The following is a 22074-nucleotide window of genomic DNA, read 5'->3' on the forward strand; positions in this document are numbered from 1 at the left end:
ATCCTCAGCAGCAAGCTGCAATTCCTTTGGTACAATTAGGCTAAGGTCAGAACCAGTTTTTCTTGGAGGGTTTACATTCACTTAAAAGTAGACTCTTTATGAGACTGAATTGGTGTTATGGCCATCGTGATCCTCAAACCTTCCCAGGCCCAAATGGCATCACCGTGGCACAGAATTCCGGGACCTCAGTTGTGGATTTGGGAGGAGGTACACAATCACGCACTGAGGAACACCTTGGCCTCTGACCACTGGGAATGCCGCATCTGAAAAATGCCCATGTTCGCTCTGGGTGGGGTGGCTCAGTGGACTGAGCGCCGGCCTGTGAACCAGCAGGCCGCTGGTTTGGTTCCTGGTGGGAGCACAGGCCTCCCCAGCTGGGGGCCAGCGAGAGGCAGCAGATCCCTGTCTCTCTCACACATTGATGTCTCTCTCTTCCTGCCCCTCTCTCTCAAAATAAATAAATCTTTTATAAAAGCAAAAAAGCCCATGTTGTGGTTTCGGCAGGCCCCAAAGCACAGTGGGAAATTAATAAGAAGCCCACCCACCTAATATGGGGATCCATTTGATGCCAAGGTTGTCAGGAGTCCCGCGACAGGGTCCAGAGATGACTAGGAGGTGGGCCTGCCCAAGGAGGACACTGTGCATGCCAAGCAATTGAATGGAGTGAAGTAAGAGGAGCCCCAGGGGCAAGACCCAGGGATGGCCAGTGACCTAGGAGGAGCCCAGCCTGGCCTCAGCTCTGGGGAGGCCTTGGCTGTCCCAGGGAAAGAAGGACCGGGGGTCCCTGGATTGGGCAGTGGGCAGACATGCTGACTGTCATGTCTACTGCAGTTCCAGCAATACAGAGGGAAGAAGGTCTTGTTGTGGGGAGTAGTGGTGGCTGAGGCTGACCCTGGGGCGGGGCCCACTAAAGGACTCTACCCGGCTGAGCAGAACCCAGGAGAGCCCCTTGCAGCTCCTCTGTGGCCACCAGAGGGCGCCCATCTCTCACGAATCTTCCAACTTGGGCTCCTTGGGTGCCCGTCCCAGCACTGGGAAGAACTTTGGGAGTAAAGAGGATGGAGGCAACCCTGGACCTTCAGGACAGGCCCCCAGGCAACCCTGGACCTTGAGGACAGGCCCCCAGGCAGTGGTTCACTGTGCACCACGTCAGGACTAGAGAAAAGTAGGTTCTGTTGAAGGGAGCGAGGGCTGTTTCAGGCCAAACTTTTGGTGGAACGAGGGGGTATAGCTGGGACAAAGGGTGCAGGGAGCTCAGTGCAGACGTGGGACCCCAAGAGAGGCCATGCCAGGCCCTGACTCTCGTCTCACGCTGCTGTTCTCATTGTGCAGAGGAAGGCTAGGGCTCAGCAGGTATAGCTACGTGCCCCATATTAGCTGCCGTGTGTGTCCTGCATGGGGCTGCTTCTCACTTCCTTCCTGAGAGGATTGGAGTCCTGAGCAGGCAGGTTAGACCTGATCCCAGCTCCAGGTGTTGCCTGCTGTGTGGCCTTTCAGTCCCCTTCGGTGTGAGGACCCCCCCTGGGCCCTGGGCCTTGGGGACATCTGCAAGACTGTGCTGCCCAGTCAGCTGCCCAGCCTGTACAGGGGTGTTAGGTGGGCACACAGGGTCAGAGGGCTTCTCCTACCTAGGCCTTGACCTAACCCTGACCCTGCCAGCAGTTTGGGGACAGCTAAAGGGGGACAGGCGTCCCGGGGCCTGAGCAGCCCAGTGAGGACAGCTAAGCTTTAGACCCTGTGAAGGGCGAGACCTTCCCAGGATGCAAGCATCTGGAGGAAGCTACAAAAGTGGAGACAGGTGTGGAACGGGCTGCACATGGTGTCCCACCAGTCAGGTAAGGACGAGGGGCCTTGTCTCTCTTGCTCTTTTCCGTGTCTCTGGAGCCTGTGACAGCGCCCGGCACAGAAAGCGATCAGTACATAGGTGGACTAATGAATGAACAAACAAATGAACGGAATGGACAGGATACTTAGCATGTGCAGGGAAACGTTGTAAATAAGAAGGGGCCCCTGACCTCAGTGGGGGACAGGCCAGACACGCACAAGCAGGTGACAACTATATGCTCACACTGTGAGAATTGTTCTGGGGGCGAGGGTGAGCGCTGGGGAAGGGCTTCTTAGACAGGGGTCCTGGGACAGGCGAACGGGAAGAATGGGAAGATAACATTGGTGCTGAAACCTGAGACGGAGCTAGCCATGAGAAGCCTTGGAGTCACACATCCCTGCGGTAGAAACATCAAGTGCAAAGGCCCTAAGGGAGGCCCAAGTTTGCTGTGGACGCAAGGAGGCGGGTGTGGCTGGTGAGTGAGGGAGGCGAGGCACCGTGTAGGTAGAGCGAGGGGGTCCCGGTCTCAGAGGCTTCATTTCCGGGGAGGGACAGTGCCCAGCTTCGCCCTTGCCCCGGCTCGCTTTATCCGCGCCTCGGCCTCCATCGCTCCGCTGCAGCCCAGGCCTCTCCTGCCCTCCAGACCCGTGCAGCCTCTGACAGTCTACCGCAAACTGGAGACAAGACCATGGTGCGGCTCCAGACCTTCCCTTCCGGCCCCACCCCTGTGATACACCGGCTCCTCCTTGTGCCCAAGGGCTCGGGCCAGAGCCTGGGGTATCCTCCATGGGAACTGCCTCCAATATCCAATCAATCCCTGAGTCTCGATGCTTTATCCTATGTGGTGTCTTAAATGTGCCCACTGCTCTCCCTCCCAGCATCTCCCCTCAGCCCAGGACCCCCTGGCTTCTGCAGACGTCACTTCGCTGCTTCCCAGGGAGTTTTCCTGCTTAAATCCCCTCCTCGGCTTCCCGTGATCCTACCACTGTAACTGGCCCACAGGATGTGCCTGCCCCATTCCCTTTGCCTACGCGCGCCCTTGGAGCCCTCTGCTCCCTCTGGCATGCGGCCTGCCCACATCCGGCTCCTCCCCACGGCCCTTCCCATCTCCTTTCAGCCTTGGGGCCCTTTCCAGCCTCAGCCTCAGCCTCGAGGCAGCCTGCTTAGGGAAGCCCTCCCCTGCTGTTAGATCCCCTGGTCTGTGGTTCAGGACAGTGGATTGTTCTTAAGGAGTTGTAGATAGATGCCTCCCATTGGTGACATTTGCCCCTCACCCCAGAGGGGGCATGTGTAGATGAAACACCCCACCCACCATGTCTCCGGTCAGGTGGGGCTGAGGTCCCAGGGGCTCTTTCCTGTGGTAAGGCAGTGCGTGGCCACCCACCGCCATCAGGGACCACCAGTCAGCTCCGAGGTGAGAAAAGGAACCCCCACAGGGCCAGTGTTGGGGGGCAGGGTGATAGGAGTTTGCAGGCTTTTTGCCCCCTTCAAATTCACAGCTCCAGGTTGAGTGTCTGACTCCCCTCCCACTCCCCCTTTTCTTGCATCCATGTATCTCACCAGGAACAGTGACACCAGATTTAAGACTATTCAGGGGACAAGGGAGGCCCAGGGTCACCCAGGTCATAGCACCAGGTAGAAGCAGGATCCACACCTTTCAACCCCCCTGCAGTGGATCCTGTAAACTCTCCCCCTTGAAACCAGCCCATCCCCCAAACTACCACAGCTGGGCTGTTAGCCCCTCCAGACGATGATCACACAGGAGATTCTGCCAACACAGCTCATCTGTGGACCACAAAGTTTAGTGGGCTCCAGCCATCCCCTCTCCTCGAGGTCCCACTTCCTCCAGTTAGTCAAATACAGCCCACCTATCTGCTCTAACTGTGCTCAAGGGGCAGGGGGCTGCCAGATAACCCAGGTACTTGTTTCTCCAGCAGGTCAGAGCTTAGAGAATGAGGGCAAGGCTGCATCATTGCCCTGGAAAGTAACTCCTAAGGGACAGTGTCTCATACCACCGCCAGGGGGCGCTACTCCATTAGCTCTTCCTTGGAGATCTAATCCTGGGAGGCCAGCGCCGGGAAGGCCCACTGGCCCGTTGGGAGGCCGCATTCGGAGAGCGGAGCCACACACCTGACTTGTTCCTCCAGTGCCAGAGGCGGTAGACACCTTCCAGGGCACCCAAGGTTCACCTGGCACTCAATGATGTGACCCCATGGAAAATGTTCTTGGTACAACAGGAGACCAACCTGGCATGCGGCTCCCCAGTTGGCCCCTCACCTGGATCCTGCTGCCCAAAGGGCACACCCATCTCTTCCCAAACTGGTGTCTTCAACCCAGTCCCTGCCCAGGAAGGAGCTGGGGCCAGAGTTCAACCATGCCCTATCCCACTGCCCTCTTCTCCCCCAAGTTTCAAGAAACCAAAATAGAAAAAAACAGGCTTGAGACAGCTTTGTTAGAACAACTCAGCAAAATAAAATTCCGGTTTATTGTTGGACAACATTGTTTCACACATACATCAAACAGGCCAAAAAAAATAAACAGCAACTTCATAGACAAAAAAAGGAAAAAAGCAACCTTTTATCTTTGGCCTTTTTAACCATCTCATACAAACCAACTACTTATAGTACAGCTAAGTACATACACAAAAAGTTACTGGAATGCTCGGAATAAGATTGTTTTTTTGTTGTTGTTTTTGCTTTTTTTACAAGGTTTTTTTTCTCCTTTGAGATTATAATGAACATGGTCACACCACAAGTAAAGTCGGAAGTAGGACAGAGAACGCTCCAAAGGCTGGTTTGGTCATCCCGAGATCAATAAAAATGGCTGACCCCTAACAATATGTACAAAAATATAAAATGTAAATAAAAAATACAAACAAATTTTCCTTTTTAAAGTACTTTTAAGAAAAAAAGCAGGGCCTTGGAAGTTTTGGTTTTTTCCTCCCCTGTTGCAAATTCACGTTGTGGTTTTGGTTGGGTGTGGAGAGCGCGTGTCGTCTGCGGGTGGCGCTGCCTGCGGTGGGCGGGCGGGACTCTCTACTCGAAGGTGACCACGTTTAGATTCTGAGACGGGAAGTGGAGGGTGAATAGGTCACGACGGCCTTTTTTAAGTTTAACTTTTCCTTTTTTGCTGTCTAGTCATCCTCATCGGTCTTCTGCTTCTTGGTGTCAACATCGTCATCCTAGGCAGGAAAAACACTGTCAGGCTCCTCCAACCCACTGGGCTCGCCCGCCAGCGGCCTCAGCCCCAGCTCCCAGTCCTGGAAGCTTGGGGGGGGGGGGGGGGGCATTCAGCAACTCAAATACCCAGCACCCAAAATGTAGTCCCTGTCAGCCCGTCCAGCCTCAGTGCCTCACTCAGGCCCCAGCCCCTCTGCCCCTCAAGCCAGAACCCACCTCGTCATCTTCAGCTGCCCGTTTGCCCGTAGCTGCCTCAGCCTCCTCATCTTCATCTCCATCTTCCTCCTCACCTGGAGAATGAGACCCCAGGTTAACCACCCTGCTATCCTCAGCCAGCCAGGAAGGGTCCTGGCACCCTCCCACCCAGCGGCAGCCAGAACCTGGAGGGGAAGCAGCAGGACAACAAGGAAACGGGGCCTGCAGTTCCTTAGAGAAATCTCCCGGCAACAAGATTTGCCCGGATGGCATGCTGCTGGATCTGTCTCTGCTGCCTGACAAAGGGCAACTGGGGCAATCCACATCACCCACGCAGACACCTGTCTTCCGGTGGGAGTGTGACCCAGGAGCCCAAGCAGCTGCACCTACAGAGGCTGGGCCCACAGACCAGTGGGCGCTCCCCACCCCAGTGGCAGTGTGCGCAGTATAGCTTCACACTGCTATCCCGAAACAAGGAAGGCCCTGGCTCCACAGGGACCAGCCCTGTTCAGCTGCAGGTGGCCTGCTGACTCCCACTCTGGGAGCCCCCAACTCTGGGAGCCCCCAACTCTCCCCGCCCGTGTGGGAGGCCAGGCAGATACCCTTTCACAAAGGGAGACAGACAAGGCTACTCACCATCACCTTCCTCCTCCTCTTCCTCCTCCTCCCCTCCTTCTTCCTCTTCTTCATCTACCTCATTGTCAGCCTCCTGCTCCCCATTTTCCTCATTCTCCTCGACAGAAAACATTACCAGGTTATTACCAAGGACAGAGCAGCACTCCTGCCCCCGCCCCAAACCCTGCCCGATGCTCTACCATAGCCTCAGACTCCCGAAGCTCCACCAGGAGACCGACACACACAAACCCCCCAATCTGCTCCCACGCCCTGGCCCCTGGCCTAAGTTAAGCCCCAAGTCATCCCGGGAAGAGAACTTCTTGGCCAAGAACTGCTAGGGAGTCATGAGCAAGGTTGACACTCACAGCGTTGCCATTAGCAGGTGCATCTCTTCCATTCTCTGCCTCCTCCACAACTTCCTTCTTCTCCTTTAGGTCCTTCAAAAAGGGAAGGAGGAACCAGTAAGTCTTTTAAGCAACCCAAGACTGGCAAAGGGACCCACAACTACAGGTACATATGTGCTGCTCAGAAAATGTCGTAAGTTAAAAGCGCTGCGTGACACACGTGGAACTGGTGGAGGGAAAGGCCACAGATACGGACTGTGTCTGTTGTCAGGTTATCATCGTCTGATATCCCAGCCGTTAGAGAAAAAGGCCATGTGGCACCACAGCTCCAAACCCGTCCGACTGGGCAGACAAGCCCGGGAACACTGCACTCACGCACACACCCGTCAGACTTGTTTCCAGCGGAGGGAGCTCCGCCTCTCATAAGTCCTTCTGGGAAGGCAGCAGACATGTGCCATAAATAAGGTGAAGGAGGAAGGACCCTGACACTGCAGGAGAATCTCCGTGGGCGGGCTAGCCGGGGAAGGGGGAGAAGGCAGCAGAACTGGGGAGGCCACCTCACCAGCCAGAATCCTCGCAGCTGAGCCCCAGCCCAAACCCACGACAGTCTAGGACCTAGAGAGAAGCTTCGGCCTTTGAGAAAACCCAGAGCCCCTCCCAATCTCCCCACATGGGACGGCAGTCCCGGGGGGCCAGACCGATGCCTGCAAATAGGTGCGGCCTCAGGTAACGCTTGCCCTCACCCGAAATGCCTCACCTCCCTCCCGCACACCTCACAGGGACGGCATTCCAAAGGGCAGCGCCGCTGCGGGCGCCCTGAAGCCCCGTAACTTTTTCCACCTGGTGCGGCCGGGCCTGCCGCCAACAGTCAAGTAACGAGAGGCCCCGGGCGCCATCCAGAAAACAGCCTCCGGGCACCTGTCGGCCCGGTTTGCACCAGCCCGCCCAACGCGGACCCCGGCGCCGCCCGCTCCCGCCCCCTGGCGGCCGAAGCCCCAGGGAGCAGGTGGGGGCGGGGAGGTCGCATCGCGCAGGCGCGCAGCCCCCGCCCGGCGAGCTTTGCGCGCGGGCCTCCGCACGCACCGCGCGCGCAGAGCACGTGGCCCGGGGCCGCCGAGTGCGCCCCTGACCCAGGAGACCCGTAGCCCGCGGGCTGCGTCGGCCACGCCGATCCTGAGAGGTGCGCACGAGTCTCTCCCGGTTCCGGAAGCCCGCGACACCCCCCACCCCTCAAGCCTATGAGAGCGGGCTTGCGTCTCTGTATTTGGCGGGCAAAGTCCCGCGGGAGGCCGCCCCGAATTCCGCTGGGCTTTTTCGGTAGCGTAGCCCGAGGCCGTCGGGGAAGCGCTCCGCCCGGCTACTCACTGCTTCTAGCGGCAAATCACCTCGGAGGAAAGCAAGGCGCGTGCCTGCACTGGGGAGGGCCGATCTTCCCACCCAAACCCATCGCCTCCTGGGCCCAAAGAGGGGTCGTTGGGAACCTCTCTGGAAAGCCGGGTCGGAAGCTCCGGTCCGCCGGGGGACCCGTCACTGGGAGAGAGCCAGGGGTGACGCCAGGGGCACTGGGGTTAAGGAGACGCGAAGGTGACTCGTGCCCGTCAGACTCGGACGAGGCCCGAACGGTTAAAAAACAAAACAGGTTCAGGTCCGATTTAAAGTGTCGCGCTCCCGCCAAGGGCGGAGATGCTCCCAGGCGGGCAGGAGACAGACGCGGCGCGCAGAAATGCGCACGACCTCCAAACCTAGGACGGCACCGAACCCCCTCGTACAGAACGCCGACAGCCCCCGGCAGCCGGCACGACCCCACCGCCGGCCAGCCGCGGTCGCCGCTTTTGTTCGCCCGCGTCGCCCCCGGAGGGGCCGCGCACACTGCGCTCCCGGGCAGCCGCGGGGGGCGCCCATCGTCGCCCCAGCGCGCCGCTCCTTCACTTTCTGTTTCCTCCTCTCTGGCGCGTGGGCTTTCTCCTCAGCCAAGCCCGGCTTCGCTGGTGAATTATTTAAGCAGGGCGGCTGTTCCCGGCGCACTGCCCCCGGAAGGACGCCCACCCCCGCCTTCCCAAGTGCCTAGGGAGACGGAGACCTTCACACCTCCACGGAGAGACAATCGACGCCGCGGCCGGCGCGCCCGCCGCCCACACCACCTTATCAGCGCTCCGTGCAGATAAGCCTCGGACCCACGGCGAGGCGCGAAACGGGGCAGCCCGGCGCCAAACAAAGGGCAGCGCCGCCGGCGGGCGCTCGCCGCGGAGCCGCCACTTCCCGCAGCCGGCCCGCATACGCGCCCCCCCAACACTTCCGATTCCAAACGCGCCGGAGTTTCAAAGTTATTTCCGTGCGCCCCGCGGGCCGACGACCCCCTAGCCGGGCCCCTCTCCTCCCGCCGCAGTTCAGACGAGTCACAAACAAGTTTCCGGAGCCGAACAGCAGTCTTCCCCGGAGCCCCTAACCCTCCGCACCCGCCCTCCCCCTACCTTCGACGGTGCCCGGCCCACTCCACGACGGGCATCACGTTTGCCCGCGGCGCTTCCCGCCCCCCACCCGCACATACACAAAGAGTGGGCTGCCTTGTGAGCCTAGGCCGGGTTCCCCGCGGGAGAGACCAACAGCGGACTCAGCGAAATCCGGGCGCCGCGCGCCAAACACCACTGCGGCGACAACACCGCGCAGACCCCGAAGGGGCGGGCGGCGTCCAACTCACCTTGGTGGTGATCTCGGAGCTGGTATCCACGGCCGCGTCTGACATGGTGGGCACGCCGGTGATCCTATGCAGCGGATTAAAAAAAAAAAAAAGCGAGAGTTCGAGGACTCTGGCGAAAACGCTGCCGGAGTCCGCGGCGACTGAGGAGGCGCGCGGCGGAGGTGGCTGCAGCGAGCTGAGAGGCAGACACAGGAACAATGCAAAGATGGCTTTTCAGAGCAGCCAGTGGGGAACTCACGCGGCGGCCGAACCTTTAATATAGATTAGTAGGCGGTGCCCGGACTCCCTTACCCAAATGCTATTGGCTGAGGTCGGGGAGCGGGTGCTCGCTCATTGGCTCCAATCCGAACAATGGGCAAGCGTGCTTAAAGCGGCAGTGCCTTGGTGAGTCAGGCGCTGCGCAGTCGCCGGCCGCACTGTCATTCACAGCCTAAGTTTGCCGGGTCTCAGCGGCGCCGGGGCTGTGGGGGAAGGGCGCGCGCGCGCGCGCGCGCGAAGTCAGGGCGCTCGTTCTCGCCGCTGTTTTGCTGGGGCTGCTGACGCAAATAAGCCAAAGCGCGGCAAAGCTGCTCGCCCAGCACCTCCCCCTTTACCCCTCCCCGCCGTTCCAGGGAAGGAGGGGGAGGGAAGAGGAGGTGGAGGCTTGTGCGCACGACGGCTGCTAGCGAGGGGGAGGGGAAGGCCGGGTGCTGGGCTGCGCTCGCCCCGGGCGGTGCCCTTCGTGGTGCCCGAGAAGCTGCTTGCCCCCCCCGTGCCTGCGCTCCTTCGACAAAGAATTGCCCCAGCGCAAGTGGGCGTAAGCCCCACGACGAGAGATGAAGGCGCGAGGCCGAGACACCCGGATCCAGGCTGCACCGTCTCTTTACCATGTTCACCCCTGCACAGCCCCAGGGACCCCGAGTCTTTGGGGGAGGCGCCCCTTGGCCCACCACTAGCCCCTGTGCGCGCCCCCTAAGCCAGCCGACGAGCAGGCTCCGTGCCAAGCACACTCAGTCAGTGATTAATACTTAGAGAGGCCTCGAGGGCGGGTGCGGGCTACTCCCCTCAAGCAGGACAGCCCGCGGGCTTCGCACTCCAGGCCTCTGGATAGTACCGGCCCCGAGCAGTCACTGCCGTCGCGACAGCCTCGGGGAGCTTCCAGCACTCGGCCTTCTGGTGTACCGGTCTCCCACCCCACTTAAGGGGCTGCAAGGGGCCCATGAACTGCAGGGGGGACAGTAATCATTCCTTAGACCAGTTGGGCTAGTCTTTGGGAGCTCTTTGAAGTTTGGGGCGCGATTTAGGGGACCACGCGGAGCCCCGAGGAGGGAACCATCAAGCCGCCACACTCAAGATGGCGTTGGGCTCGGCTAGTGTGGCGTGACGTGTCGACCCAACCCACACAGACGATCGGAAACCCGTAGGCTTCGTCCTCTATATCGCCACCGCACTTGGCTGTCGAATTAAGAAACCAGCTGTGTAGAAGGAAAGCTTAGAAGAGGTGTAAATACGTTCCAGAAAACTACCTGTGCCACACACAACATGGCGACAGATAGAGTTCATCCCTGTGTTGCCAGCAGGGGGCGCCCGACACGGAAGGCGGGACTCCCGAAAAACCAGAGCACACTGGCTAAGAGTGGCGGGCGAACACAAAGTTGACGCTTTGCGTCCTGCCATTGGCAGGTTTGGCTGTCTGTCTCTTGGGGCGGCCGATCTAGGAATCGAGAAAACCCGGAGTCCGGATTGTGCAGGAGACACGGTTGCCAAATCCGGTGGGGCTTGAGGTCTGGCGAAAGGAGACACTGAGTCTCCCTTTTTTGGTTTTCTTAGGTCAGGGGCCAACTGGCCCCATTCCCCCTGCGAGACCCTCTGAGCTCACCATGCACCATCCCGGCTGCCTCCCCGGGCCTCCGACTCCTCTGCTCGGACGGGAAGAGGCTTGGAGTGCCGGGCGCCAACCGGATCTGGGCCCAATTCCAGTCCCCTTGTCCCGCACACGTCAGTCCCGCATCCCCAATCACATCAGCCAGCCTGCTCGTTGGCCCGTGGGGGAACGAAGCCCGCACGCCCTGTTCTTTGGCCAGTAGAAACGTGGTCAGGTGCTGGACAGGGCGGGGACACAACGCCACCTCTTGCTGGCCGGCGGTCGCCATCCCGGCCCTAGTAAGCGGCAGCAGAGGGGGCGCCCGCTGGGTCTCGGCCCCGCCCAAGAATCCCTGCTGGTGGAGGGTTTCTCCCCGGGGCCGCGCGCGCCAATCCGAGGGATTCACAATGGTGTCCCCCAGGACCGTGCGTCCCAACTCTTTGTTCGGTCCACTATCTACCCTCGCCAGCTGTCTATATTAAGATGCGGGCCTGGGGCCGCCCTGCGCCTAAGAAAAGGAAGGGGCTGCTTGGCCGCGATGGCCGCCAGCCCCTCCCCCCACCACCCTTTTCTGTGCCTCCTTCTCCAACAAGTTTGTGCGGCATCGCAAATAGCGCAGAACAGCGCCTTCTACCTACCGTGCGTCCGTGAAACTCTGGTTACCCTGGACGGGATTGTGCAGTCCTCAAAACCTGATGCCGCGTGAGCTTGGTCTGTGCCGCATCTGAGCGATCGAGTCATCTTCCCTGCCTGGACAGAGCGACCTTGGGCAGTCCTCTCTGTGTCCACAGCTAAAAAGTGGACACGACCGTTCTGGATTCTGGCCATTATGTGTATGTGAGGGGAGGGGGTGGTGAAGGTGCATCCTGAAAGAGCTGGGTGAACGTGAATTTCCCTCAAAGAACTGCTTTGCCTGACCCTGGCTCCATGCAGAGCTGGCTTTGGCTAGAAGTAAGAAAGGCTCACGCTCACCTGGTTGTGGAACCGCACTTACATTCCGCAAGCACTCCCTGAGTGCCTGCTATTTGCAAGGCAGTGAGCCCTTGGCTTCAAGCATGTTCACTTGTTCTCTGCACCTTGCAAGGTGGATAGGACAATTATAGGCCTGGATCATATGAAATTGATGTTTTTGTAGGTCAAACCCAATGGAAAATCAGCAAATGTATAGGTTCAGCCTCTAATATTATATTACTTCTCCTTTAATATGATATGACTCTCCAAGTCAGAAAAGCAGACCGAGGGATTATAGCCAGGAATTTGGAGCAACCAAGTGAATTAGTGACTAGGCTGAGGCTGAAATCCTAGAATGGAGGGATCTGTGTTGTTAGATGAGCCCCGGCTGAAGCAGCCGCCTTGAACCTCCTCCTTCTGCCCATAGGAGCATGGCGTGCGACTGGCCTCTCGTCCTCCCTGATCTGCCCCTGCCCTTCACTGCTTCCATGGCCTTTCAGACCATTCCCCAGAATAAGCCATGTGCCCTGGTTACACTGTGAGGCTGCATTTTCCTGGCCTGGGTCTGTTCACAGCCCCAGGTGCACTGAGCTCGGGTTACCGCTGTTCTAAGCTGGCCCCCAAATGGCCTTCAGGCAAGTTTTGTTTCCAGGGAACTTTCATAGGGACACCTGTGGGTTGCCTACATGCTCTGCCGTCGGAGCATAGGCCTCGCCCTGCTCAACCTGAGTCACACATTTATTTCACCTTGCCTGGCCCTACAGGTCCTCGAGTTTGCAACATGTACTCCCACGTCATTTCCATCCTGTTCCTAAACAGTTGTCTCACAATTCTGCTTGATTCCCAAATGACCAAAAACTTCCTGGGTTCAAATCCCAGCCCTGCCACATGCTAGCTGTGTAAATTTGGGCAAGTTACTTCCTCGCCTTTAAAAAATGGAGACGACAATAAGAGTTCCTGCTTTCTGGGGGTGTGGTGGGAACGGAAGGAGTTAATATTTAGAAAGCGCTTAAAATAGTGTCTGGCGCCTCCAGGAACACCATCAGTGTTCTCAGGACCCCGTTTACCAGCTGCCATCTGAACCCAAGTGGGCTGGTTTCACAGTGTTTGTGGGACCCCTGGACCAAGGAACAATGTCTTCAGCAAGTCCTTCCCATGTTAGGTGGGGAATGAGGGCACCAGCCTCGCTGACTTTCTGGAAGTCTGTGCCGACGTCCTGGGCAGACCCGCTGGCCTCGGAGGAATGACAGAGTCCGAGAGGCCGCCTGAATGGAGCAGGCCTCAAAAACTCCCGCCTTCCCGCCCTCCAGAAACCAGGAGTTTCAGGCTGTGGTTTCCTTGCCCAGGCACAAGGGCCTGGGGAGCTGCCAGGGGCCTTTCCACTCTCCCGCCCTGCCGAGCCCAGCCGGGCTGTGTCAGAGCCACCCCCCCTCCCCAACGCCTGCTCCCTTGTGCAGCACGCCCCAGCCTGCCCGTCTCCCAGGGAGCTGTGCCAGAGGCCCTGGTACCCACACAGGTCTGGCTGCCCCAAGAGGCTCCTGCCTGGCAGGGAGAGGGTGGGGAACATCTCTTGATACTCAGGGCCTGCCCCTAAACGAATGCCAAACTGGAGCCCTAATTGGAGACAAGGAGAGGAGGCTGAGGGAGGTGTGCGTGAACTGCCCGCCCCGAGCAGGCCCATGCAAAGGTGCCAGTTCTGGGCTCCCTCCCTGCCCATGGGCCCCCTGCGGTGTCCCCAGGAATCTTCTGCCTCCTGTGCCACTTCCAGGCCCCCCTTCCCTGCATCCACCCCAGGGTGTGTGCGCCTATTTACACAGCTCTAGCTGTGTGGGTGTTTTGCTTAAGCTCTAGTTACCCATTAGGGGTGCGTGGGCCCTGGGCCCGGCAGCACGGTGGCAGGTGAAGGTGCCAGCCGGGGAGCCCAAGTGCGGGCCACGCCCAGTCGCCTTGCCCGAGAGAGCAGTGCGCCCCGGGAAATGTTAAATACCTGTCTGTCACTGTCAGGAGGCATTTTGCTGGGCACCTCTACACCTGTCACTGCCTTCCACCCAGCCCTACAGAGGAACCCCGCAGCCAGGAGCCTCGAGTGGGCCCCAGCTGAGGATCTGTGCGTGCGCCCCAGGTAAGCTTGAATCTGAGGGGAGGCAGGTTCTCTGACATCTCGAAGCTTCCTTGTTTCTCTTCTTGCTTCATCTCAAACGGGTCTTTTCTACCTTCCCACCCCCCCCCAGTCTTGTTTGGGGAGAGAGGGTGTAAGGGCTGGTGGACACACACCCAGCTGGGATTTGCTCACTCTCTCACACCACAGGGGAGTAGAGGCAGAGTGACCAACTGTCCACGTTGTTTTGGGACGCAGAGCTCCCGCGGCTACAACCAGAAACTCCCAGACACCCTGGGGCGCGCTGGTCACACTGTCCAGTTCTTGTTCACAGGCTGGTAGAGTGGCATTTCTGAAGAAATCTGTAACCACTGCCAAGAAGAAGGGTCCTGGGACCCTCGGTCCAAAAACAGCCTCCCACTTGGATTCTGCTTCTCTTTGCTCTGGGGAGCCTGGGAGCACTCGGTTCGCACACGGCGGCGCAGGAGGAGTGACGGGCTCGGGGAACCACAGAGCGAGCTGGCGGTGCGGGGACAGCTGCGCAGTGACGCCTGCCGCGTGTGGTGCGGGTTGTGAGCTCGGGAATCTGCTAGTTTCTAGATCCAGAGGGGAGCAAGCGTCTCTGGAACTGGGGGAGGAGATCCCTCAGGCTCCTTTCAGAAATGTTCTCTCCCCCAAGAGGTTTTCTGAGACTCTCACATGGAAAACAAAAAAAAGTGAAGCTCTCGCTTGGACAATTCTATAAGAAAATCTCAAAATGGGATATAGTAAGTAGCCCAGAACTCAAACCTCTCAGGGAAGGGAAAGGAAGGGGGGAGGGACAGAGAGAGGGGAGGGAGGGGAGGCACCTTTTCTTTTTTTTTTTTAAGAATTTTATTTATTTATTTTCAGAGAGGGATGGGAGGGAGAAAGAGAGAGAGAGAGAAACATCAATGTGCGGTTGCTGGGGGTCATGGCCTACAACCCAGGCATGTGCCCTGCCTGACTGGGAATCGAACCTGTGACACTTTGGTTCGCAGCCCGCGCTCAATCCACTGAGCTACGCCAGCCAGGGTGAGCTCCCTGCATTTAAAGCCCAAGAGGGTGTCAGACATTTCTGTGTGCTGCCTGTGGCTGGCCAGGCCTTGAATTGCACCTTGACTGGCTCTGGCAGCTTTCTCCCGGCCACTCTCTCTTGCCACTTAGGTGCTTTGAGAGTGTTACCTCGGAAGACACCTCCCCATGTGCTCGGCTGCTGGCAAGGTGCCAGTTCTTCCACTTGCTAAACAGAGGGAGGGACATGGCCCAGCTCCCAGGGAGAGGACAGCACAGCTGTCCCAGTTCTGCCCTGGGCTGTTCTCGGGGCCACAGCGCTCTGAGGTGCTAAGTCCTTGGCCAAGACGTGGTGTTGAGACCCCCTCTTGGGCCACATGTGATAAGTTGGAGATTTCCTCAGTTAAGGTTGTCAGCAGCCCTGGCCGGGTAGCCCAGCTGGTTAGAGCATCACCCTGTTAAGCCAAGGGTGAGGGTTCAATCCCCGGTCTGGGCCCGTATAAGAGTCCATCAGTAAGCGGAACAACAAATGGGTGTTATTTCTCTCTTCCTCTCTATCTCACATCAATAAATGTAAAAAAAATATTTAAAGCCTGCCAGGATACTAAAATGTGTTCTGGAGTGTTCTTCAGAAGCCACAACTAGGATTAAACGAGGCTGAGTCTGGATTCAGGAGCGTTCGTGACGGAAAGCAGGATGTGTTCTCGGTACCTGCAGAACCAGAGGAGAGGGAGATGGGAGATGAATGATTAATGTTAGTAAGTGGGCAGTGCTCACACCAGGGAGGGGCGCGTGGTAAGAAGCATCCTTCTCGGAGAACCCCAGCCTCTCTGGCGACTCCAAGCTTTCCGTTTCGGGGAGGGCCGTCCCCTGGCAATATTGGGGCTCCCCAGGCTTTCTCTCTTCCTTCCCAGGCCACCCATAGGAGGGCGCCCTCGAAGGCCTCGAGACTCCGGTCCTGGGCTTGACTGACCCTGGTTCTAAGCAAGTTTCTTCACCCTCCCCACCCTGCTCCCATCACCTGGGCCGGAATGAGGGCCTTCTGGGCATGGACGGTGGTGCGAGCGCCCACCTCCCTGCAGACACAGTGGGCAGCGGGGGCGCAGGGCAGGTCTGGCTGCGTCCCCACTGGGCGCGGCCCTGTGCCCTGTGCAAATCACTGTCCCACTGCTCTGAATCGGGTAGGATGGGGCCGGACATTCCCCTGAGCCCCCACCCCGGGTGCTGACGGCTGCTCCATGCCAGGGGAGCAGAGAAAAATTGAACACACTTCAGAGAGATACGACAAGACCCCCTGCAGATGGAGAGGACGGGCAAGAGCCTTATTCCACAGACGGAGACGCTGGGACCCAGCACGGGAGCCTGGTTTGCCCGCAGACTGGCCCCCGGCCAAGAACAGAGCCCCTTGGCCCTGGCTGCCACGGCACCATGCCACCACCCACACGCCCTCTCACCGAGTGACTGGGGCCCTGGCTGACACCAGCCTACCGGACCCGGGCAGACCAAAGAGGTCGGGGGCACTTCCCCAGGGCCAGAAGGGCTGGGCGAGAGCCGAGAGTCAGGGTGAGATGTGAGGGGACAGTGGGGGCCACAGCCTGGGCAGCTCCCGCGAAGGGGCAGGCCAGCCGTGTGTGCAAGCTGGAGGGAGTGCCCGTGGGAAGAGGGGCGCTTCCGACGCCTGGCTCGCCCGACCACCACGCAGAGACACTCCAGGTGTGCCCTTCCACCTCCGTGCTCGGCTCCCGCGCCAGAGCCCTGACGGCCCGGCCGCGGGGGCGCAGGCGCCATCGCCGCAGGGCAGCGCAGCCCACACCAGAGGCAGGGAGGCCGCGTGAGGACGGCAGCAGCCCCTCACCAGCAGACTCCGGGCCAGACGTTGCTCTGAGTTCCAGACACACGTGAACTCATCAATCCTATGAAGCTTGCTGGAATCCCCACCTTACAACGGGGAAACTGAGGCCCAACGTAGGCAGAGCTGGGATTGGAAGCCAGGCAGCCCGGCTCCAGGGCCCCACACCAGTGCAGGTGCAGGTGCAGCCTCCGCTTTTGAAGGGACAAGCCACAGGGTGGGCGTTAGCAGCCCATCACCCTCGCCTCGGCCCAGCCCACTCCAGGCCAGGACAGGACCTGGGGTTCCCCCCATTGATTGGCAACGAGTTTATTTTCACCAGCTCTCGAGGCCCTCAGCCCTGCCCCTGCAGATGCCTCTCAGGCTATGGGGGGCAACAGAGAGGGTTTCCCAGATAAGCGACTCCCAGTGGCGAGGCAAGATTTTTCTGGTGGGACCTGGTGATTTTCAGGGAGGGGCATTTTGTGTCTGTTGGCTGCTAAAGGCTCACCAGAACGCCAGCCTCCTAAAAGCCGGGAGGGAGCTCCCAGGGTGTTCTGTTGTGCTTTTCACGGATCAGAAGACAATTGGTAACATCTGCCTCGAATGTTTCTCTGGGCAACCATTTACCACGGCCTGGCCCGGGCTGTGGAAATACGGCATTGCACAAGGTCCCTTTTCATGTACATACTTTTTATTTTAGAGAGACTGAGAGAGGAAGGGAAAGAGGGAGGGAGAGAAGGAGGCATTGATTTGTCGTTCCACTTATTGATGCGTTCATTGGTTGCTGCATGTACGGGCCCTGACTAGGATCTAACCTGCAACCTTGGGGTATCGGGACAATATTCTAACTAGCTGACCAACCTGGCCAGGGCACCAGGCCCCTTTTACAGTGACCCACAGGACCAATGTCCCTTGGGCCCCTGCAACACTCTGGGTAGCCTCTCCTGTCCTCCTGTGAAGACACCATGTCACACCTGCATCTGTGGCTTAGAGTCTGGGTCTTGGGCAAGATTAACCCCAGCGAACTTCAGTGTCTCTGCCTGTAAAACAGGACTCGGCAACAACTAAGACTTCTCTTGAATCACTTGTTGAATTTTTGTTTCCAGACCTCTGTGTTTTGATTTTTAGAGGGAGAGAGGGAAAGGGAGGGAGAAAGAGAAGGACAGAAACATCAATCGGTTGCCTCTTGCATGCACCCCAACCAGAGACCAAACCCGCAACCCAGGCATGCGCCCCGGCCGGGAATAGAACCGGCGACCTTTCACTTCGTGGGATGAGGCTCAGCTGAGCCACACTGGCCAGGGCCAGACCCTCCATACCTTGTAACCAATTCCATCTCCCTCTCTGTCTGCACTGCCGGAAGCTCAGCACCCACGCGGAAGGCACGTCTGGGTTTTGGAACACACCTTGGGTGGGTGAGGCTGACCCTACTAACCCTGGCTTCCTCGGGTTCCTCCCCTCTTTCCCCTGAGTCCACGTTCTGCAGTGATTTTTTTATCCTTGTTGGCCTGTAAGTATTTCTATAAACTTTAGAACTGAGGCCTAAATTAATTAAAATGGTAATTAATGAAACAAGCTGGAGACGTCCAGAAAAGCACTTTCTCACAGGTGGTGCCATTTAAGCCTCATGGCCAGCCAGGTAGGTTCCCCCTTTTACAGAAGAGGAAACGGAGGCCCCAAGAGCAAGCAGGTGGCATGGAGACAGGCCACCCCACGCCGCCCGGCCGCCCAGCGCTGGCCGTGCCCTGCCCCTGGCCCAGCTCTGTGAGTGGTTGCCCCCACTCTCCTGGATGATGTGGGCCAGGGCCTGAGTGGGGGGTTGGGTGGAGAGAGCTGAGCCGTTCCAGGACAGTTGGCTCACATCTCAGCGACGAAGCAACCCACAACTTTGAACTTGCTGGTGACTTTTGATACTAGGACTCGGCGGTAGTTTCCCTTCCCAGCACACAAGGCCCATGGCTGCTGTTCTTTCAAGAAACTGCAGCAGTGCCGTTCGTGCTGACGGGTCCGAGGTCACCCAGCGCTGCCCTGAAGGCTCTGGTCCCTGCCCTCAGGTCCCCTCCTGGGGGCCTCAGTCCTGATCTGTCTGTCCACTGGCTGCACCCGAGGGGGAGTCATCCGGGCCCAGGAGCGCCTGCTGCCTGCTGGCTGCTGCGGGTCAGACCTGGCAGAGGGGCCAGCAGGGCAGGCCGAGGGGGAGCAGTCTGGCAGCCTGAACCCTGGACGCAGAGCCACCAGGGAGCCCCAGTCCCTCTGGGTCCCTGTGGGCTCCCCGCAGAGGAGGGAGCCTGCCCTGCCCGTCCAGACAGGAGGCCGGAGTGAGAGCAGCGGACAGGCACACGGCCAGCGCCCAGCAGCCCCGCCCCAGCTGCTTTCCTCTCTGGAGCAGGCCCCTTCCCGGTCCTTCCACATCTCGATTATGGACGTGCGTTGGAAGTATGACCACGAGCAACCACCCGTGTCAGGGATGTGTTTCGTGAGTGGGGGCCAGATGTGTGTTCATGCATGTGCAGACACGAGCATGTGCCTGTGACGTCGGCAGTCTGGCAAGCACCCCTCCCGCCCTATCTAGGGGCTGGAGCGCAAAGTGGGCCCTGCAGGTGCATGGGTGTTTGCTCCATTCTGCTCTGTACTTTTAGGGGGAGGGGGGTTAAACCCTCCCAAATGTAAGCACACACACACACAGCAGCTCCCTGCCCAGCTCAACACCCAGGGGAGAAACAGAAATAGTCAGGAAGGTCCACACTAAGTGTGTGGAGGGTCACAGCAGCAGGAACCAGAGGAGAGAGAGGAGCTCCCCCTGAGCAGTCAGGGAGGGCTTCCCAGAGGAGGCATCTTCTGAGCTGGTCCTTTAAAGAAGAGCAATGCTGCTCAGGGTGGGCTCGGGCTTTCCCTGCTGTTTGCTCCTCCCTGTCCCCATCCCCATCCCCTCTGCTGGGCTGAGCGGTCCCCCCCACGGCTCCTTGCTCTGCTGTGTCCACCCCCCTTCTCACCGCGCTGTGCCTCTGGTGCACCTCTGCGAACCTCCCTGTGTTCTGACCAAAGCAGCAGCAACAACAAAACAAATGAATCCGACGAACAGTGAGTAGTGCAGCTCCTCTGGGTGACAATGGACCCTCGGTTCCAGCAGAAACACCTCCTCTGGCCCAGCCGTTCTCCGCAAGTGCCTGAGTCACCTGAGCCTAAGAACAGAGGGGACTGTGGAACTCACCTAGTCCCACATCCCACCCAGGAGGCGTGGTCCCTCCAGAAGCCCCCTCGGGGGCCACGGGCTCTCAGCCTGCACGCCCGCGCACACGGGCAGCACACAGTCCCGAACGGACGGCCGTGCGCCCGGCCCGGGGCTGGGGCTGCGTGGGAGGCCTGCCTCCCCTCCCGGGACACCAGGCCCCAGGCCGCCTCCCTGCTGCCCGCCCACCGAGCCCCCTCCCTGTGCCTCTCCCTGCCTGGAGCTGGGGACGCGGTGGTGGGCTCCGCCACCTCCTCCTCGCTATGTGGTCTTAGAGAAGTGGGTGGGCTTCTCTGGGCCCCAGGGTCTGCCTGTGAAGGTAGGGGGTGGGGACGAGGAAGGAGCCACAGTTTATAAACTGTCAACTGCTTTGCAGATGACGTTCCTTACGACGATGAGACCATTTGAGGGGCAACTGACCATAGAACAACTCGGGGGGCTGCACATACACAGGCTAGGGAGGCCCCCCAGGGGAGCCCCGGGGCAGGGTCCTCCGGCAGCTGCCATCTGAGGGGCATCTCTGTGCCCACTCCCGAACAAGATAGACCTCCCCCAATCCTCAGAGCCAGCCTGGGGCCGGGGGCCAGCCCCACATGACCTTGAGGCTCCCGGACAACAGGGTGGTCGGGAATCCCCGTCTTCTGGCAGCAGGACGTGCCCCGGTGGTCTGTGCTGCCGTGGGTCCCGTGAGCTGATGAAGAGAAGCCACATTTGCTGTGGGGAAGGACGTTCATTCATTCGTTCACTTACTCATTCATCAACGCCTCCTGCAGAGTCAATGGAAATAAGAAGGTGGGGTCATGGAAGGGAGGTGTGTGGGCCCCTGAGGGTCTGTGCGGCAGAGACCATGGGCCTTCCTCATCCTCCTTAGTCAGGGAGCTGAGGCCCCGCCCGAGGCAGCAGGGACCAGCCCCAGGCAGTCAGCGGGAGCCTCCCGTGCACACGGGCAGGGACTCTGTTTTTCGTCAAGACCAGCTAAGTGGATCCTAGGGCTTCTGTTGAAGGGGGCAAGGAGGCACAGAAGGAGGGGGGGAGAGGGGGAGGAGGCCTCCCTTGGGTTACCCGAGGTGCCCAGGAGACAGCGCCTGGCAGGGCAGCCGGGCTGGCGGAAGCAGGGCCCGGAGCGGATCCAGGGCCACCAGACCTGCATGTGGGAGGGGCCGAGGGATCAGGGAGCAGCCTGATTAATAGGATGATAGGGGCAGATGGATGAGCAGCCAGGGCCACTGTGGGCTCCAGCCTCCTGCTCCCAGCAGACAACCAGGCCAGTGGGCCCGGGGCAGGGACGCGGCTGGCCTCTGGCAGGGACGAGGCTGTGGTGAATGAATCACCGGCCTGTGCCAGGAGCCTGCAGGCCTCAGCGCTGGTTCCCTGAGGACCAGCTAATTCACTTGGAGTGAGGCCGGACCGCTAATGAGGAGAGCAGCCTGCCCAGGCCCCGCGGAGCCCCATACACAGCTGACCGCTGAGCAAGGGGCAGGGCAGTGGGGTGCAAGAGGGCCCACCCCCACCACGGGCTCCCCACCTGCCTTCGGGAGAGGCAGCGATGCCCCTGGAGGGGGGAAGACACCCCCCACCCTGGGCCCGCCTGAGCGTGGGGGTGGAAGGAAGCCACAGACACCCACCCCCTCCTGAGCCACAGAGAGCCTAATTATGGTGGGACGACGGGGAAGGGAATATGGGGGAAGTGGCCAGGGAGAACCAGCCCAGTCCTCCCCTCTTGCGAGAACGAGGAACCTCATTCAGCCAGGGCGCACGGCCAGGCCGTGAGCTCAGCCCCACCAGGAATAGACACTCTGGTCCCTAAGAAACAAACCACTCGGAAAACAAGGGCTGGCATCTCGCCACATGCTCTCTGGCGCACCCTGTTTGCCGATGGCACAGGTGCGACGTTCCAGGGCCGACCCCGTCCTGTGCGGGTCCCTGGGTTTAGTGAGCACACACCGAGTGGCCCCCTGCCGGGGTCCAGACGCCACCCAAAGACTCAGCCGGGAAAGGGCCCAACACACAGCGACCCCCACAGCGACAACAGCTAAGCTCGATGGGCCGCGTGCCCAGCCCCAAGCCCGCTCCACACGCGCTGCCCCATTCGTCCACGCATCCACCTACGAGGCAGGGACAGTTGAGGGTGTCCATTTTACAGAGGAGAAGAGCGAGGCTCAGAAGGGTGGGTCACTCAGCCAAGGCCCCTAACCTGTGCGCCGCAGAACTGGACCTCGAGTGGCCCCCCGTGC

The 22074-nt window shown here is 59.6% G+C and overlaps 1 protein-coding gene and 1 long non-coding RNA gene across 3 annotated transcripts; one reads left to right on the forward strand and one right to left on the reverse strand.

Annotated features, from left to right (window-relative positions):
* Nucleotides 1–1129: 1129 nt before the first annotated feature.
* On the forward strand, nt 1130–21487 carry LOC118499968. The gene is made up of 3 exons (XR_004902487.1): nt 1130–1565; nt 18806–18813; nt 21477–21487. It is a non-coding gene; the product is annotated as an uncharacterized LOC118499968 (long non-coding RNA).
* Nucleotides 4274–9109, reverse strand: PTMA (prothymosin alpha). 2 transcript variants are annotated; one of them, XM_028509320.2, is made up of 5 exons: nt 8857–9109; nt 6180–6251; nt 5836–5932; nt 5221–5294; nt 4274–5006 (listed from the first exon to the last, which is right to left on the reverse strand). In XM_028509320.2, the coding sequence occupies exons 1-5, from the start codon at nt 8899–8901 to the stop codon at nt 4959–4961; spliced, it is 336 nt and encodes a 111-aa protein (XP_028365121.1). In that variant the 5' UTR covers nt 8902–9109; the 3' UTR covers nt 4274–4958. The 2 variants fall into 2 exon arrangements, with proteins under 2 accessions (XP_028365121.1, XP_028365122.1); XM_028509321.2 differs by having other exon boundaries at nt 5836–5929; nt 8857–9106.
* Nucleotides 21488–22074: the final 587 nt, after the last annotated feature.

Source organism: Phyllostomus discolor, chromosome 4 (assembly GCF_004126475.2).
Source record: "Phyllostomus discolor isolate MPI-MPIP mPhyDis1 chromosome 4, mPhyDis1.pri.v3, whole genome shotgun sequence".
NCBI classification, from domain to species: domain Eukaryota; kingdom Metazoa; phylum Chordata; class Mammalia; order Chiroptera; family Phyllostomidae; genus Phyllostomus; species Phyllostomus discolor.